Source organism: Pelobates fuscus, chromosome 1 (assembly GCF_036172605.1).
Source record: "Pelobates fuscus isolate aPelFus1 chromosome 1, aPelFus1.pri, whole genome shotgun sequence".
Classification (NCBI taxonomy): Eukaryota; Metazoa; Chordata; class Amphibia; order Anura; family Pelobatidae; genus Pelobates; species Pelobates fuscus.
The window spans coordinates 148,439,893-148,459,394 of NC_086317.1; the positions used below are offsets into that span (position 1 = coordinate 148,439,893).

General features: G+C 42.7%; 1 protein-coding gene across 1 annotated transcript in view; it reads right to left on the bottom strand.

The window, feature by feature from the left end:
• The window catches only part of LOC134608183 (uncharacterized protein C6orf132 homolog), a 47,960-nt gene that overhangs the window by 10,368 nt on the left and 18,090 nt on the right, over nucleotides 1-19,502 (bottom strand). The window contains exon 2 of the mRNA XM_063450849.1: nucleotides 6,889-6,992. Within this exon, the coding sequence (XP_063306919.1) occupies nucleotides 6,889-6,992 (104 nt within the window). The remainder of the gene's footprint in view (nucleotides 1-6,888; nucleotides 6,993-19,502) is intronic.

Sequence of the window (19,502 nt, forward strand, 5' to 3'; positions counted from 1 at the left end):
CAAGAAATATACATTACGACTTAGGGAGCTCATTAAATCCTTCCCTGAGAATTTGCATCTAGAACTGCAATTACTCATACCAACTGGTCCCTACATGGGCACTTTCTATATGCTTTCCAAAATCTACAAAGCAGGTAATCCTATAATTACAGGAATGGGAAGACCCATAATTACAGGAATGGGAACTCTCACAGAACAGATCTCAGGACTGGTAGAAAATACCTTAAAACCTCTAGTCACCAACACCTTCATAAAAGACACAACCCACTTCCTTAACAAACTCAGCCAAATCACCAATTTCCTTGCTAACACCCTCCTTATACAGATGGCATCAATGCTTGCTTCCATTTCCTCTTATGCTGACAACCAAAAATACAGCCCCCGAATTATCACAGAACTGGCACTATTCATCCTCACACATAATTATTTCAGTTTTTAACAATGAGGTTTACCTACAAACCATGGGCATTGCTATGTGCACCAAGATGGCACCCCAACATGCTAATCTGTTTATGGCAGATCTTGAACAGAGATTGCTAGAAATACAGTACACCCAACCATACAAATATTATCGCTATATTGATTATCTCTTCATAATTTGGATTGAAAGCAAAGAAAAACGGATACAGTTCCATGAGTCTTAAAGGGACACTATAGTCACCTGAACAACTTTAGCTTAATGAAGCAGTTTTGGTGTATAGAACATGCCCCTGCAGCCTCACTGCTCAATCCCCTGCCATTTAGGAGTTAAATCCCTCTCTGTTTATGAACCTTAGTCACACCTCCCTGCATGTGACTTGCACAGCCTTCCATAAACACTTCCTGTAAAGAGAGCCCTATTTAGGCTTTTATTGCAAGTTCTGTTTAATTAAGATTTTCTTGACCCCTACTATGTTAATAGCTTGCTAGACCCTGCTAGAGCCTCCTGTATGTGATTAAAGTTCAATTTAGAGATTGAGATACAATTATTTAAGGTAAATTACATCTGTTTGAAAGTGAAACCAGGTATTTTTTTCATGCAGGCTCTGTCAATCATAGCCAGGGGAGGTGTGGCTAGGGCTGCATAAACAGAAACAAAGTGATTTAACTCCTAAATGACAGTGAATTGAGCAGTGAAATTGCAGGGGAATGATCTATACACTAAAACTGCTTTATTTAGCTAAAGTAATTTAGGTGACTATAGTGTTCCTTTAACACATTCCATCCATCAATCAAACTAAAAATGGAATATTCCACTAGATCTGTGAATTTTCTGGACACCACGGTGACATGGAACAATGGCACAATCCACACCTCGGTTTACTGAAAACCCACAGACAGGTGCAGTTACCTTCACAGCTCCAGCTTCTACCCCCTCCCATACTAAACAGGGCATCATCTACAACCAAGCCACTAGGTACCATTGCATATGCTCTGATCCTAATGACCGTAATTCCCATCTAAATGTACTCTCCCAATCTATGAGACAGAAAGGCTACAAACCCAAGACTATTACCAAACAAATCAACTCTGCTGTAAAAACTCCATGCACGTGCCTGCTTCAGTACAGAGAGAAAAGTATCTACACTTGCCACTTGTGGTCACCTACAACCCAGTTTTTGAGGAAATACAGAGAATCACTAAAGACCTACAACCAATGTTAACAGAAGACGAGACTCCGAAAAACATTTTCTCTGAAACACCCATCTTGGCCTTCAGACAATCACCAAACCTCCAACAAAAATCAATCAACAGGAAGCTACCCACTGATGGAAGAATAATGAAAATGGGACCAGTCAATGCAAAAAACCTCGCTGCAAACGGTGTCAGCACATACGCACAGACAACACAGTTTCACACAACAATAAAACCTACAGCATTATAGGTTAATACCCCTGCACATCCAGCAATGTGGTATATAGGATTCAATGCACCAAATGCCACCTAGGATGCTACATTGGGGAAACCAACCAGCAATTAAATGGCAGAATGAATATGCACAGACAATCCATTAAACACCACAAAGAAGAACCATACTGCACTCCTGTGGGACCCAGCCTGGCCACTCAATGAAGGACCTAAAAATCAAAGTACTGAAATGGGATTTTAAAAATACCCAAGACAGAAACAATTTTAAAGCCAGAATGATCAAATTGTTTAACCCCTTAAGGACACGTGACATGTGTGACATGTCATGATTCCCTTTTATTCCAGAAGTTTGGTCCTTAAGGGGTTAACAGCAAGAACAAAGTACTAAATATTGATTTGGGTTTCCTGCACCACTACCAACACTTTACATGAACACTCCCCCAGCATTATCTTTCTGTTCTGTTATATGTATCAACATTTTAATGCATTCCAATAGGTTTATTCCATCTATATACAAAGTACTATGTATAGACCTATGCTGTCCCATATTCTTATGCATGTATGCTTAAATATGTGACTGTGCATTTAGATTTGTGTATATGAGCATGTATGTATATGTGTTTGTATGCGTATACATATGTGTGTGTGTATATATATATATATATATATATATATATATGGGTCTATGTATGTGTAGGCACATTGGTATGTGTAGGTACATGTATTGGTGCTTGTGTGTGGATGTAGGTGTAGGTGTGCATGTACATATATTTGGGCATTTGGTTGTATTTATATTTACTCATGTATATTGTGTATGTTCTTGTGTATACGTATATGTACATGCAGTGGCGTACACACAATCCATGGGGCCACCCGGTGCGAATCTGATCCGTGCCCACCCCCGCCTCCCTCCCCCCGACAGACACATACATACATACATACATACACACATACACACACACACACACACACACACACATACATACAGACAATGTTTAAGTCCCCCTCCTGTTTCCTACCTTTTAGGTGCAGGAGGGTGACTTTCTCTGGGGTCCAGTGGTGGTTCCCACTCTGTCTCCCTCTGCTTCCTCCCGTGAGGGCTGTGTGTGTTAGCTGGGAGGAGTGACGTGCAGTCACTTCCTCCCAGGGTGTGATCTCATCGCAGGGGGCCCAGTCGCGCTGTTAAAGCGCTGCAGCGCTGACCTGGCCCCTTGTCAATCCATCTCCATTGTGTGGTCCTAACAGCATGGGCCACCCGATGGAACCCTTGGACGGCAGCCCCGGCCCGCGTGGCAAACCGCCAGGGCAGCCGTCCAAGGGTTCCATCGGGACGTGTACCCGGTCGCAGGGGTCCGCAGGGCGGCTGGGCCCCCTGGAGTGACGGGCACGGTGGCAGCTGCGCCCCCTGCATGTACACCACTGTGTGCATGTACATGAGTTTGAGGTGTGTATGCTAGATATAGGCCTTCATGTATATCCTGTAATTCTTGGATGGGAATGAATGCATTCTTTATATTAATACTCCCCCCTTCTAGCACCATCTTCTGCACGGTTCGCTTGTTTTTATGGTTTTGTTTTTCTCTCTCCCCCCTCACTCTATGATCTTCACACAAGATATTTAGGACCCTATGCAAGAATGGGGTCTATTATCTATTAAACCTGTCTTATCTGCACTCATGTATCACAACTCAACTTTAAATTCTATGTGTTGTCTTGCTCAGAAATGCTTTAGACTTAATAAAGGGAGGTTCTCCTGGTAGCTTGTAATTAAAAAATTCTGTTAGTCCAATAAAAAAAAAAAAAGGTATTACAAAATACAAATTTTATCTGCTTTTTTCACATACATACATACATACATACATACGTATGTATATCCTGCCCTTGCACTAAACCTGTTAAATGTTACTAGTTTATGATGTTACTAGCTTAACTTAAGGTCAACAGATTCATTAGAGAATTCAAGTGCTATTCTGCTGGTTAAGAACATTTTCTTGAATAGTGCATCTATTCATCACCAATACATCCTAGTCAAATGAGAAAAAGCTTAATGCATAATAAAACGCGATCTATGGTTTAAAATCACTCTGCCTGGTTATTAGACCAGCTAATTAATGTAATGTACACAGAAAACCAGAAAGACAGGAGTTGTGGATTGAGACGTCCACTTTAGACCTTAGCATCAGAATTTCAATATTTACTTATTTAGAAAATGTTTAACCAAGAAAAATAAGTTGAGCGCTCTCATTTTCAAGCATGTGTTGGGACACAGACAATGCGGCAGTGTTACAAAGTTCCTTTTGTAATCCTATGTAAATATGCCTGTAGTGTGCTTATGGAAGAGGTACAAAAACCTCTGAGTGAAGGCAGACTGCCTTATTTTGTGGTCGTAGAGAAAAATACCAAGTAGATCCCATTATGAGGAAACTCATATTGGCTGTACCACTCTGACCCTTGTTTTAGAAATCAATCTTTTTTTTCTAGGCTGCTAACTTGTTGGAATAGCAAGGAATAAATAAATGGAACGATCAGAAATTCAAAGTAGATTCTCAATTTTGCTATTTTGTCCTAAAATTTGGAATACACCCAGACAATTCTCTCAATAACCCAGTTTGCATCCTTTTGATGCAAAGTGTTCATCGTTCTAGAGCTGAGAGGCAATTGCCACATAATAAACAAGAATCAAGATTAATGCCACCTGTTTTTTTTTTTGTTTGTTTGTTTTTTTAATAAAAATAAATTAAAAATCACATCATACTTCCCTTTATTCCAGTGCCAAAGCAGCTTCCGCTTGCTACTGTGAAGTCATAGAAGCAAAGAATCATTGGACGCGCATCCAATGTCCAGCATTCACATACTTTGTTGTTGATGTTGATGCCCGGTGTAAAATAGATTCTATTATTAAATATATCTTAGTCCATAGTCCCTAGTGCCTGTCTTGTAGCATGGTGATTGAAGAAGAAGGAGGAAAAAAGTGTGGTTTTCAAAAGAAATCTGCAGGGAAAGGATCTATCTTATAAAAAGTGAAAGCAGAAAGTATAATTTAAAAAATAAAGTTATGAGAAGGTGGTGATTTCTGAGCATGCATAGTTTTGGAGTTGCATGAAGTTTGCATTAGCACTGGAATACCAGAGATCACCATTACGGATTATATCAATGTGTCCTAACTTTTTCATTTTAGAAAAAGTCCAGATTTTAATAAAAATTTACACTTTTATAAATTAACCTGGTTACACCCCCTGGCTTTTTTAAGGAGATAACATGGTCTGTTACTTCCTGGATTGGTTAGATCAGTGGGGCTAAGCTAAAGAGGCAGCAATTGATTTTGGAGATTTGGCCATGTTTGCTTTCCCCTTTGAACTACAGTCATTCCTGTCACAGTGGTATTGCTATGTGCCTCTGCAATCAGTTCACCTGTACCCTGGTCCAGAATTTCCAGTATTCCCCAGGAAATTTGGTGACAAAACTTCAGCTATATTATTACCACCTTCGTGTTTACAGAAATGTATGCAATCATTATCTAGACTGTACCTTTAGCTGTTACCCAACAGTAAGGCCGACCTTGATCTCAATACAATCCTAGCTGGACACGTTCCCCAAAACAACTTATCCTCTGGAGAGAAGATGATAATAAAATTATAATGGCATTATGATTTAGAACACCCCTACCATAACCACCTCTTCCTAAGATTTTTCTTATTTATTATATCTTATTTTAAGTATATGTTCTTTTTATCCTATTACTTTTTATCTCACCAACTATTGTAATTTCTTATCCATAATATTTACTTTTATGTGCAGCCACTTTTACATTAGGGATTTTTCCCCCCACCCAGCATGGCCACTTAGCCCACTCCTCTTGCAATAGGTATTTGCTACAACTACTTCCCCTACCAAGATGGCCACCGTGTTTCTTATATTAATTGTATATAAATTACTTTTTTTTCCCCACTATCAAAACACGTTTTCCTAGTGGCTGCTACCTGCTGAGACACCCAGTGATTTTCGCCAAATTTCGAGGTCGGCAGATGCAGTTTTTCTGCCAACCTCTCAATCTCCACACTGGAAACTACATTTCCCATTACACCTAGCGGCCGGGTAATCAAGCCGTGCACGTGACATGGGTCACGTGCTCTGGATTCAAACAGCCGACACTCCTCACCCAATGCTAGTTTTTAACATCAAATATAATAGTAGGGATCTACAACCCTATATCTATCAATATATAACATTGTTTGCCTATTTTATAATGTATAAAATGTTGATTTTTTTTGATTGGATGACAGTGTATGACGCAATTTTGGCGCCAATTTTGTATTAATCTTTCCCCTATATAAACTCCTACTAGCCAGGTTGAATGTTCTTCATGCCATTTGAGAAAGCCTTTTTGGTGAAACACGTACTGGTTATTTTAAATCAATTACAGGTTTTTGGTTACTTTACTGTGCCAATTCTCTTTTTATTGTATTTTAAGGCACTTCTATTTGTACTTTCCTGGCTTTTTATTATTGTTCCTGCACTAAAAGAAATCCCAGGTGGGGATCATACCACCAACGCCTTATTAATAGAGCAGTACTTTCTGCTCTACACCTGTAAGTATTATTCTAGTAACTTTTACCCAATTGAGAGCACTATTGTCGCCTCTTTATTTCCCCTAGAGCTTCGGATGACCAGACGGCGCTGATAGACGCATTTCCTTTACACAACCCAGCAGCGGGGATTATACCGTTGTACGCCCTTCACACCAGAGCTGGCCATAGCTCTTTTAAATGTGAGTTTTCTACCTTCTACTACTATTTTAGACGTACTGCACTACTGGTTGCCCCTGTTTCTCTGTTTTTCATATATGCGAATACCCTGAGACATTAGGACGCACCCACCCGTACTAAAAAAAAAATCAACTCCTCTATATTCCATCAAGCATTGTTGCTCTAGTGAGACTCTTCTGGACTATTTTATGTTATTTTACATGTAATTTAGATTGAGAAATATGACCATTTAAAACGATGCTGTGCATTGTAATATTCCATGTCAGATACTTACACTAGTTGAGAACTGAAGCACAGGTCTGGCCCTGGGTCCAGGTCTAGATTTCAAAGTTGCAGTTCCAGAGTCATCCAGAAAAGAAAACGAGTTCACCACAGCATCTGCAAAAGCAAGTTGTAGATATTTAGTAAAAGGAGCATGCAAACTATGAGGTTTTTAAATACTTTAGGCAGTTAAAGGAAACCCCACCTTTCTATATTGCTCTATGAATAAAGTCTAGGTTTATTGATTTGGTAGAATTTAGAATTTAAAATATTTCATATTCATTGATGTCTTTTTAAAAAAAAAAAAAAAAGTCCCCATGTTTGGGTTGGATTCATGCATATAACATATTAATCCTGTGAGATAGAGGTTTTATTAGGTTGGGGTTCTACAGTTAACCTTGTCCCTATGTCTGTACTACTTTTACTGGCCAAAAACCACACAAGCATGTCAGACTACCAAAACAGAAAGACTTTATATTGGCTTAATAATGTAGTCTTTACATTTGGGCCAATAAAATTTTGTCAGCTCTCAAAAAATGTGTGCATATGTAGATGTTTATTTCCCATCTACCTATATCTTTTGCTAGGTTTGTTTGTTTGTTTTTCTCTCCATTAGGGAGCATTTGGGGTTTAAAAGAGACCGTTTAAGCCTCAAAAACACTTCATTACAATGAACCAATTGTGGGGCATTGCTTCTTACCCATGTAGTCATACGAATGGCAACTATGTGGTTTCTAACAAAAAACAAAAACAAAAAAAAAGGCAGTATTTACACCTAGTAGTAGCTATCAGACAGCGATTGACGAATAGATCTTGAGGGCCTCCCTATAAAAAGCATTAGACTGGACATAATTTATCAGGATTATTTACTTCAGGGAGATTGGATAAGACTGCAGTGATAAATTCTGGTGCTGGAATAAAGACAAGTTTAACATCCATTTTTAAAAACACCTTCAATTAAAAATTATATTTTTTATTTCCACGAACTTTGTTAAAACAATTTTAAATCTTTTTAAAAAGGAATGTTGCTTTCAATACACTATTGAAACGTTAATCAGATATAGAGATATATGCATGCATATAAAATACATACACAATAAAGCTTAATGTGTACATTGCTGCTGGGCCTCGCCCAGTTATATTGCAAGCTCTAAATATTATGGTTTTACAGCCATTGCAGACAAGGAAAGCAATCCAGGCTGCCGGCTAAACAACAACATGTTTGAAAGTGCTCAGCAGAGTAAAAAAAACAAAATTAATTAAATAATTGCTTAGTATTTAGTATAAAATATTGCTTAGTATTTTCTGGTTTCTAGCCCTTAAGGTAAGCCCTGTGAAACAGGAATCTGCACAGTAACCAAACTCCCAGCCTGACATGGCACTAAGCATTTGAGGCACTTTTCCCCCCAACAATAACTACTGTGAATATGCATTACAGATATAATACTCAACAAGTGGCACAAACTCAAAATGCAGAGCAATTGTTTTCTCTGTGAAACACCGCACATATGGAAATTAACCATTCTGCTACTGATGTTACTCCCCCACCAGTCACGTTATTGGAAGGAGTTAACCAGCCCGGAACAAGAGATTTGTGCAAAATTGGCATCTGGCACAGCACCTCCAACCATGTTACATGTCCTCCCCTCAGACTGCCTTTCAGTGAGGGGGAGTGATGACAGCGGAGGAAGATTGGGCTTCAGGGAAAACATTAATTTATTTTTTTTAAGTTTGAGTGGGGCAGTCCAGTTTTGGAATGGTTACTCCAACCAAACTGTTTTCTTAATAATGATGTTGCAATCCACACAAGGATACCAAATTAGAGAGCCATCTATTATTAAAGTGACACTATAGTCACCAGAACAACTACAGCTTAATGTAGTTGTTCTGGTGATGATAGTCAGTCTTTTTAATGTATACACTGCCTTTTTAGAGAAAAGGCAGTGTTTACATTACAGCTTAGGAAAAACTCTAGTGGCCACTCCTCAGACTGCCACTCAAGGTGCTTCCTGGGGTAGTGCTGCACAACAATGCTCTGCATGGAGACGCTCAACATTTCCCATAGAGATGCATAGAATCCGTTTATCTCAATGAGGAGATGCTGATTGGTGCAGTGCGGTGTTTTGCTTTACTTAGCTATTTTAATGAGGTTGTAGATTAATATTGGTTTATGTATTTATTGTGGATAAAGTTTGTTTTTGGGTTATTCAGAAATGGTAATGATATTGTAAAATTACTACTATTCTTGATAAGATTTTAAAATGGTAAAGAAGGGCGGGGCCGGACCGCCGAGCGGAGCGGTCGCAAGGAAGATCAGCTCCCGCACACAATGACCCTATAAGCCCACTACTACTGATTAAACTCATCCAACTTACCCATCACTGCGACCCTCGATGGATGGGGGTCACCGGACCGGGGAGAGGCTTGCCTGATGGGTTTTAGTCCCCCGGAGGAGAGTTCTCTGCCGCAACGGGCGGGAGCTCTCTGGGCGGTGAGTGGAGTGGACAGCCGCCGCTCCACTATCCTGCCACCCGGAGCTTGATAGCCACGCTGCACCGGAACGGACCTGGCCCTGATTTCCCCCCTCCCCCATGGACCGGGGGGGGGGGGGTAATCCCGGTTCGCACCCCGGGGCCGCACTCTGAGACCTCGCGGAGACGGCCTGAAGCTAAGATGGCGGAGACCGCGTGTGACAACATCGCCTCATGGCGCCTGACGCAGACCGCTGATCCCCGCAGAACAGACATGCCAGGCACCTCACAGTGAGTAGGCAGAGCGGGGCCCCTAAGAGACACCTACCCCCAGTGGCAGATGGGAGAAGGAGGGGGGGAGATGCACAGCGAAAAGCAGCACCATAGATACTGCCACCTGCGCCATGCGCCGAGCTACTTCCCCTCTGCCAGAACCGAGGGCCGGGGCCCTAAACACAACGCTGTATTCACCCCCCAATCAATCAACCCACCAAACAGCATCCCATATCCAGCAGCAGCCCAAGACCAGCAACAAGCCACGACCACGGACACGCAGCAGGATGGGGAAAGGCCCATGGAGGGAGAACAACAAGCTACAGACCAAGGGGACTATGGGCGAATATGCCTCACATGAGCAACCCAATGTCACCTCATGATGATACAATAGAGCACTGTATAACACATGCATACCAACCGCACGGAGCATGCCTTCACGGGGATAACATACCGGGCCCACATTTAAGGACTTCCACATGCCAAACCGAGGCCGTATATACCGGCACCAACCATCATGGACAGGTTCAGAGACGCTAACTGCTGAGTATCCACTACAGTCTCTATGCCTCCCGTACCATGTGGGGACCACAGAGTGCTTGAGGACTGATATTGCATGTCACTGATTACCTCTTCCTTACCCTCATGACAGCAGACATGTCTCCTCATATGTACACAGCCTGGGGGAACACGCTCACACAAGGCCGTATCCATGCATACAACACAGCACTATACTCGACCACTTATTGCTATGCACACATGGGAGTACCAGTCTCTGATGGCTCGGGGTGACTGATTTCAAGCACTGACTCACTCTATACGCTTACACCAAGTTCACACAAGCGACACATACTCGACTATATATCGTGACAATATAAAAAATGTGCACAGTAACTCTATGCTATGCCTCTTAACTTAACAACCTATGTATAACAATGAGTGTATGCCGTTGGGGCACTGCAAATGTAATCGCATCTGCTTATCTCTTGCACGCAAAAATAAAGAATTTAAAAAAAAAAATTAAAAAAATGGTAAAGAATAGTAATAGTTAAATGGTTAAAGTTTAAATCGAAACTGATGAAATGACATAACTCAATTAGCAGGATAGTCATTCAAGGGATCACATTTCCTAGTTTCAGGGCAAAAAAAACATTTATATTCTAGCAATGATTTCAATATAGCTTTAGTGCATTAGCAATTTGCATCTATTCAGGCAGCTCATAGTAGACAAAAGCCATAACCCTACAATAATCTGCTAAGCGTGGTACCACAAAATGATTCGATTGCTGCTGTAATAACAGGCTTGGATTGCTTTACAATACATGGTACAAAAATACCATCACACTGAGCCACGATGCAGAGGCACGTTACCTATAAACTCACATACTGTAGGTTATAACTAGGTTTTCCAGGACATTAATGAGAAATATTCATGCACTGACCAAATGTATGTTAAAATAAAAACACTTGAATTTATGCTCATTGTATGGCACTATTCACTAAACTGAGAATTCAACATAAATTTAAAATTTAAGGTAATAAAAATAAAGCCAAAATGGAAATATTCTCTAGGTCCGCTATGCTTTCAATTCAGCTTTGATGTCTTTAAATAAAAATTAAAAAAAAAATTAAAATGGAGAAACGCCACCCCGTTAAAGTTTAGACCGGCCGCTAGAACAGTCCTGGACGAAAACAATTCCAGGCATTTAAAGTCATAGAGCTCAGTCACACACAGAGATATGGATTGTTAGATAAGGAACACTAGTGTTATAAACACATTAATCTCCCAGGTTCCTTTTGTGGAGTATAGATTGTTATTTATTATACATTCTAGCAGTGTGTTAGCATATATTGCAGAATTGTTACATTTTAAAAGGTTAATTCTGCAATTTCATGGTTTAGGTTAAAGTTAGGAGAAAACCATATGTTGCCCGTCAATCAAAGTGTAAACAAGAAATCTTTATACTCCTCATTTCAACTCTTATGGAGCTACCAACAGACAGTGCGAACGAACGAATCTGCGGACTACAGCTATACAGTACATCATATAGAAGGGGAGCAACTTTTTACAGTAAGAGCAATAAGGATATGGAATTCACTGCCAGAAGAGGTGGTTTTGTCAGAGTCTATACAGATGTTTAAATTGCAATTGGATAAATACCGGTACTTGCAAAAACATAACATACAGGGATACAATTTCTAATTAGTGGGATAATAGCTGCTTGATCCAAGGAGACATCTGACTGCTATTTTGGGGTCAAGAAGGAATTTTTTCCTAGTTTGTTGCAAAATTGGAAGCGCTTCAGACTGGGTTTTTTGCCTTCTTTTGGATCAACAGCAACAACATATGTGAGGAAGGCTGAACTTGATGGACGCAAGTCTCTTTTCAGCTATGTAACTACGTAACTCAAGCAGGGCCGGTGCCACCGTTAGGCGAACTAGGCCTGCTGGGGGTGTCCACCAGGATATTTCCTGGTGGGCTCCCCCTGTCCTGGGCCGCAGCGCTGGGCGAGCAGCTCTAGAGCATTGGCGGATCCGGGGGGTGGGGGTGGGGGCAACGGGGCAATTGCCCCCTCCCCACCCCCTCCCCGAAATTCCCCCCTGCCGGCTAATGCAGGGCTTGCATTGCCCAAGTGCCAGCCCTGCTATGTGCCTATGGACCGGGGAGGGAGATCACTGATCTCCCTCCCCGGTCTACAGACACCCTGCTGACAGCTGGCAGGGAGGGAGTGAGAGAGGACCCGGAAGCTCTTACCTGAGGTTCCTCCGGGTCCTCCTCTCGTGAGCATGGAGCGTTGCCACGGTTACCACAGCAACGCTCCAAATCTCGCGAGAGTGACCTCTAGCCCTGAAGCGCGAGCTAGAGTTCACTCCACACTGGAACCACCAGGGGATCCCACTGGGACCACCAGGGATCGAAATACGTCCTCCCTCCTCCCAGTAAAGGTAAGAAGGGAGGGGGGACATAAATATATTAATTTAAATAAATAATTTATTTATTTATTTTATTAAAAAGCTTCCCTACCCTCCTTCCCCCCACCCACACGCTGCCCCCATCCACACGCTGCCCCCCATACACACACATACAGTGCCCCCACACACATTGCCCCAAACACACACATACAGTGCCCCCCATACACACACTGCCCCAAACACACACTGCCCCAAACACATAGTGCCCCCCATACACACACTGCCACCCACACAGCCCCACACATACACTGCAACCCTGACATACACTGCCGCTCTCACGCACTCTCACACACACACACACACACACACACTTTACCCCTAACACACACCACTGCTCTTATGCCCTATATCCCAGCAGACCCCAGGTAAGTTGTCAAACTGTTATTAATCGGTATGACTACTTACTGAGAACATAACTTGTATAAAAAGTGTGAAAGAGGGACATGCTTTCAAACTACTATATAACTGCAGCTTCCTTTAACCTTGGGTTGTAACCAACAAAAATGAGTTCCTACATAGGTTTTAGTAGATTTCCACTGGTACGACATGTAATACATTTAGTGACACACTAATCTTGTACTCGTTCACCAAAATGTGCCTACAGTACACGTGTAAACAATGTACAGTATTTGTTGCAGTGCAATACATCATAGATATGGTATGTTGCAAACATGCTATTGTGTAATAAAAATATAGCACAAACATTTCCCTATGAATAAAGCAGCTGTTTATTAGCCATTTCAGGATATGCACAACGAGGTATTTGCTCAACCCTTGTGAAGCTTAAAGTAAGCAAAACAAAAAAATCCCAACAACCACCCACTTTCAGTGTACATTATATTAAGACAAAGCACATTTACAGGTAAGTATTTAAAAATAGTTTTGCTGACACTGCACAGTAAAGCAGATTTTTATTTGTTTTTTTATCCTTGTAGATACAGTACTTTTCTCTGACCCTTGTTTCAATAAAATTCAGTATTGGTATTGTGGGAACTTTGTTATGGACTCACTGGATTCAAAAGGACAAAAAAAAAAAAAAAAGCGCTCTTATCCATAGTCTATTAAAAGGGACACTAGGCACTATGACCACTTCAACTCACTGAATTTCTATGTTAAACCATTTTCAAGCAACACTGAACGAATGTTTCTGGTCCCCACAGCCTAGCCCCTACTGGAGATATGGCTAAAGCAGAGATTACACCTTCAAGCCATACCAACTCATATCAGCAAAGGAAAGGGCTGCTGTGACAGACTGATATTGATCAGCTGATTCTCTTAGCCAATCATCATCATCCATGTGACTCTGAAGGGGGGTAAGTTTATGTGACCAAAAGTGAAGAAATCAACACGGAAATAAAAATAAATATTTGTGAGCAATTACATTAAAGGTACATTATAAACACCCAAACCACTTTGGCTCATTGAAGTGGTCAGGGTGAAGTGTCCCAGGCCCCTTAACCATGCAATTGTAGTTATTATATAGTTATTGATAAACTGCTATAATTACTTTGCAGGGTTAACTCCATCTCTTAGTGACTGTATACCAGACAGCCACTAGAGGGACTTCCAGGTGGTTTGGTCGCCTGCTGCTGGATGTCCACACGCTCTGCATGAGGACATCAGCAGAGGCGGCTCTAGACTTTATGAGGCCTTAGGCGAAACTCAAACATGAGGCCCCACTAACAAAAAAGTGAAAAAAATAGAGTTGCAATACGTGCACACTCTCACATAGACACATTGATGCACAGTTTACCTGTGTATGTGCCAGAGAGTGTGTCTGACAGAGAGTATCCTTGTGTGTGTGAATGTATGTCTCTGTGAGCATGTTTGCGTTTTTGTCTGGGAACGTATGTGTATGGGGCAGCTGCTTAAAGTGTGTATGGGGGTCTGCCTGTAGCATTTATGGATTGTGTAAATGGCAAAGCTAGGTTTCCTGACTGTGTGTGTATGATGAATGTCTTCAGCTGGTGACTGTGGCAATGTGAGTAAAGGAGTTCCAGTGGCAGGGAGAGTGTGACAGGGCAAAGGGGGTAAATGGACAGGGGGGTTGAGAGAGAGAATGAGGGACAGGGAGTATGACATGGTTTGATGAGGGACTGTGACAGAGCGAGTGGAGGTATGTGTGTCAGGGCAATTGTGGCATAGTAGGAGGGACGAATGTGACAGGATTAAGGGGGGCTAATGTGACCAGGTGAGTGTGGCAGAGTAAGGGCAGGTGAGTTTGGAGGAGGTTAACAGGATTAGGAGTGGTTAATGTGAGTGTGGATGCATGAAGAGGCTGACAGTGTGGTGGTGATGACAGTATAGGGAGGGGTGACAATGTGTGGGAAGATGACAGTGTGAGGGGATGCCAACAGTGTGTCTGGGGAGGCTGTGTGTGTGTGTGGGGGGGGTGATTCTGTGTGTGAGAGGGGGATGGTGTGAGGGAGGGGGGGTCATGGTGATGGTATGGGGGTGATGAGAGGGAGGGGGGTCATTTTGAGAGGGAGACGGGGGTGATGAGAGAGGGGGTGATAGTGAGAAGGAAGGGGGATAATTTTAAGATGTAAAGGGGGTGATTGTGTCGGGGTGATGGTGAGAGAGAGGGGTGATGAGAGGGAGAGTGGGATGATGGCGAGAGGGGGTGATGGTGTGAGAGAGGGGGGATGATGTGATGTGAGAGGGAGGGGGGGATGATGGTGTGAGGGAGAGGGGGTGATGGGGAGAGGGGGGGGGACTAAATACCTTTTTTTATTCTCTGGTGGTCCAATGTGGGCTGCCTGGTGGTCCGGTGCCCATTACATCCGGTCTGCAGACCATGTATCTCGCGAGAGGCGTCAGAGAGTTGCCGTAGTAACCCGCGGCAACACTCTGATTGGTCAGTTCTCGCAAGACACCTGGTCTGCAGCTCTGCAGAGCTTCAGACCGATGTCTGTGATGGCTGGCCCGGCAGACAGGAGGGGCCTCGCACCCGGTGGCATACTGAGAAAGCTGCCGGGCCCCCTCCTGATTGAGGACCCGACAGTCTGCCCTAAGGCTGTTTAGGCTGCCGCGAGGCCCCAGCAAGTGCGAGGCCTAAGGCGGCCGCCTAAACCTCCTAATTAGAGAGCCGCCTCTGGACATCAGCATTACCCAAACCCCATTAGGAAAGCATTGTTTAATGCTTTCCTACGGGGAAAGTCCTAATGCGAGCATGGCACTTACCGCACATGCGCACTAAGTCCCCTCTGCCAGCGGCGGAGGAGCCTGAACCAGCACCGAGGAACATTGGCGATGAAGGGGTTTTTAACCTTTAATTAGGTTTCTGTGTTAGTCACTGGTCCATCTATCTAGATCTCAAATGAATACCTCCCACAATAGTTGGGACATTCATATGTTGGCCCCTTTTGATCAGATCAAAAACATCCACTTGTCTTGAAGTGATCCGAAGTTGCTATTGTGCACTTTTTGGTGTAATAAAACTTCCTTGTAATGTACAACAACAAATTTCTTAAATAAATCATTAACACTAAGAGTAGGAAAAAGGAAGCACTTGTATCAATTAGTTGGTAAAGCAGAAATAAAGTGTTTATTCGGTAAAGCAATACATATCAGGGCCGGATTAACATAGGGGCTGATGGAGCTGCAGCTCCAGGCCCATGCCCATGAAATAGGCACATTGATTAAAAAATAAAATAAAATAAAAATTTACTTTTTTTTTTTTTTACACACGACGCTTAGGGTTTCCACCTGACTGGTATTTCACTGACACAGCCAGTAATTTGAGACTTCCTGGCCGGTGCCGATATTGCAGTCATACTGACAATACAAATGCTAGTAATTTTCTCAGTATAAACAGAGATTACGATGCAATAGCATCACTGGCCAGTAGGGGTCGCTGTGTGTGGAGGGAGGCAGGGATAGGAAGTTCCAGCATATCCCTCCCTGCCTATCTCTACTCACGGATCCGGAGGGGAGCAGCCACAGAGATTCCAGACAGCAACTCCCAGCCTGCAGAGACAGTCTACAGCTCAGGGAAGAAAGAGATGGGGGAAAGGCTCCAAGGAGACATGGGGCACTGGGAGAAATGGGGACATTGAGACACTAAGGGACATTGGGAGACATTATGACACAGACACGTGGGGACACAGACACTGAGGGACATGAGGACACTGAAACACTAGGGACAGTGTGTCCCCATGTCTCCCATTGTCCCCATGTTTCCCAGCCAGTGTCCCTGTGTATCAGTTTCCCCATGTCCCCCAGTGTCCCCATGCCACACAGTGTTCCCAAGTCTCTTTGTTCCTAGTGTCTTACTGACATGGGGACCCTGGGAGACATGGGGACACAAGAGGTCACTGGGAGACATGGGGCATTGAGACACTGTGAAACATAGGAACACTATGATACATAGGGTCACTGGGAGACCTGGGGACTTAACACTATGGGACACTGGGAGACATAGGGCACTGAGACACTGTGATATATAAGGACACTGTAAGACCTGGGGTAATCGACACATGGGGACACTGACTGGGTGACAATGGGAGACATGGGGGAACTGATACATAGGGACACTGGGACAGTTGGAGACGTGAGACACTGAAAGACAGGGAGACACTGGAAGCAGAATCAAACTTTAAGTAGTTTTTTAGTGATTTTACAGCATTTTCTCTTATGTCACTCCTTGTGATTTACATAATGTGATGTCACCCACACATAATTATGCAAATTAGTAAGGCTGGTATGTTTTTCCAAGAAAAGTGGCAACCCTAACTACTCTTGCTTAAGTATGGAAACTTAAGAGGGATGTTTTGGAACAAAACTTGTGTGCCCTGGCTGACAATGAAATTTAGTTAAGATAATGCTGAATTTGGTCTCTAACACTTTGGCATGTTTCCTTTCTTCTACACTCACTACATACAGCTTTTCTCTGTCCCAGACTATATACCAGGAGCTTCTGCCTGCTAGTAAGAAGGTAAGGAGACAAGTGGACCAGTCCTTAGAAAGTGTTGAGCACGCGCATCATTAGACGCATTTATGCCAAACTCAAGGTGCTGTCTGCATGATTGGCAGGCAGCCTGACCTGCATTCATGCCAGGCTGGCCTTCCATTTCTTTGGGCAGACATGCCTCCTTTTTGGGCATGTTCACCCCTTTTGGCAGGTTAAGTGATTTGTATCAGTGGCACACCCATTTACCATGCCCATTGACTTACTGCTTCACTGGACACTGCTGTTAGGGGTTATGGATTTACTTAAAAGATGAAAACATAAATTAGAGCGAGATTAGCATAGGGTTTTTTTGTATCTGCTGTTTTCTTTCCCTCCAGCACCATCTCCATCAGATACATGACACTTGGGAGTGATTTAGTGTTTTTGTCAATAAGATTCTGTAATTAGGCCAATCATAATTTTCAGCACCAGGCCCACTGGGCTCTTAATCTGGCTCTGCATGATATTTCATTTAAAAAAATAAATAAAAAAATAAACACTTAAAAATTGTGATTGTGTAGGAGAGTTATTCTTAGCTACTTTGGCATTTGCATACCTCCCAACATTAAGAAAAAAAGCGACACTTTAATTTTAGGGGAGTTGATGTGGGCTGTTTCTGTTCAGAGACATTTTGGGCAATTACTAGTGACAAATGTATACAATGGATTTCTAAACACATTTACTGTTTATAGAAACAGAAATATGAGTATCAATACCATGGAGACATAGGCGTGCGCACGGGGTGTGTCGGGTGCACACCCTAATCCCTGTGGCCCGCGCTATGTGCCTCCATGGGCCAGTGGGGAGATCAAAGATCTTCCTCACTGGCCCAAATGGCAGGGTAGGCAGGCAGGAGAAGACCCGGGGAGCTCTAACCAGCAGCTCCACCGGGTTTCTCTCGCGAGGTCGGAGCATTGCCGCAGCAACTCTCAGGTCTCGCAACAGTGTACTCTAGCCTCACAGGCCAGAATTCACTCACCACTGGACCACCAGGGATGGCAGCACTCACCACTGGACCACCAGGGATGGCAGCATAATAGCCCCGCCCCCACTAAAAAAGGTAAGAAGGGAAGGGGGCTATTAACTAAATGGTCCCCCCACCCTTACACAGCACCATTACACACACAGTACCCAGTGTGTGCGCGCGCACGGAAATATTATATATATATATATATATAGCGCGTGTGTTTGTACTTTATGCTGCACACCCTTATGCAATAGGCTGCGCACGCCTATGCCTGGAGATCTGTTATACACTCAGACACACCAACAATATGGAACTCCTAGAAATGAGGGACATTAGGATAGAAAGAGACAGAGGGACCCAACATAGGAACCGTTCCTCCTAAATAGGGATACTTGAGAGGTATGACTTTTTAGTACACTATAATTTGCGGTTCGGTGTATAAAACACCAACCTGTTCACCTTATGGCGATAGGTTTTCAGGGTTAGATTATCCAAGTAAATGGTTTACCATAGAAAGTCAATACTCAAAAGGTAGCAGGGCCATTAGCGTTAAATAAATTGGGTTTGTCACAATGGATTAAATAAAGTTCTTGTCACCATGGATTAAAATAGAAAAACAGATTTAAACATTCCTTTCTATTAGGGTGAACACCCTAATGTATTGTCACACCCCATTTCAATGTGCTCATGATTACTTCATTAAGAATGTCAGCCAATACTTAACTGAAACCAATGTGTCACAACTGAGTAAAACATATAATTATTCTTTAATAGCACAAGTCTTTCCTCAGACGATATGAAAGCATGCCTCCCAACAGGTCTTGAGTAGACGCACACCACACGCAATACCTTATGCATTATGGAGTTAGTGTGACACAAACGTCCTGGACATTCAATTTATTATTTGATACAACATTGGAATATATTTTCACAGTTTGTAATAAATATGTAAAAATTATATGAAAAATCCCAGGCAGGTAGTAACAGAATCC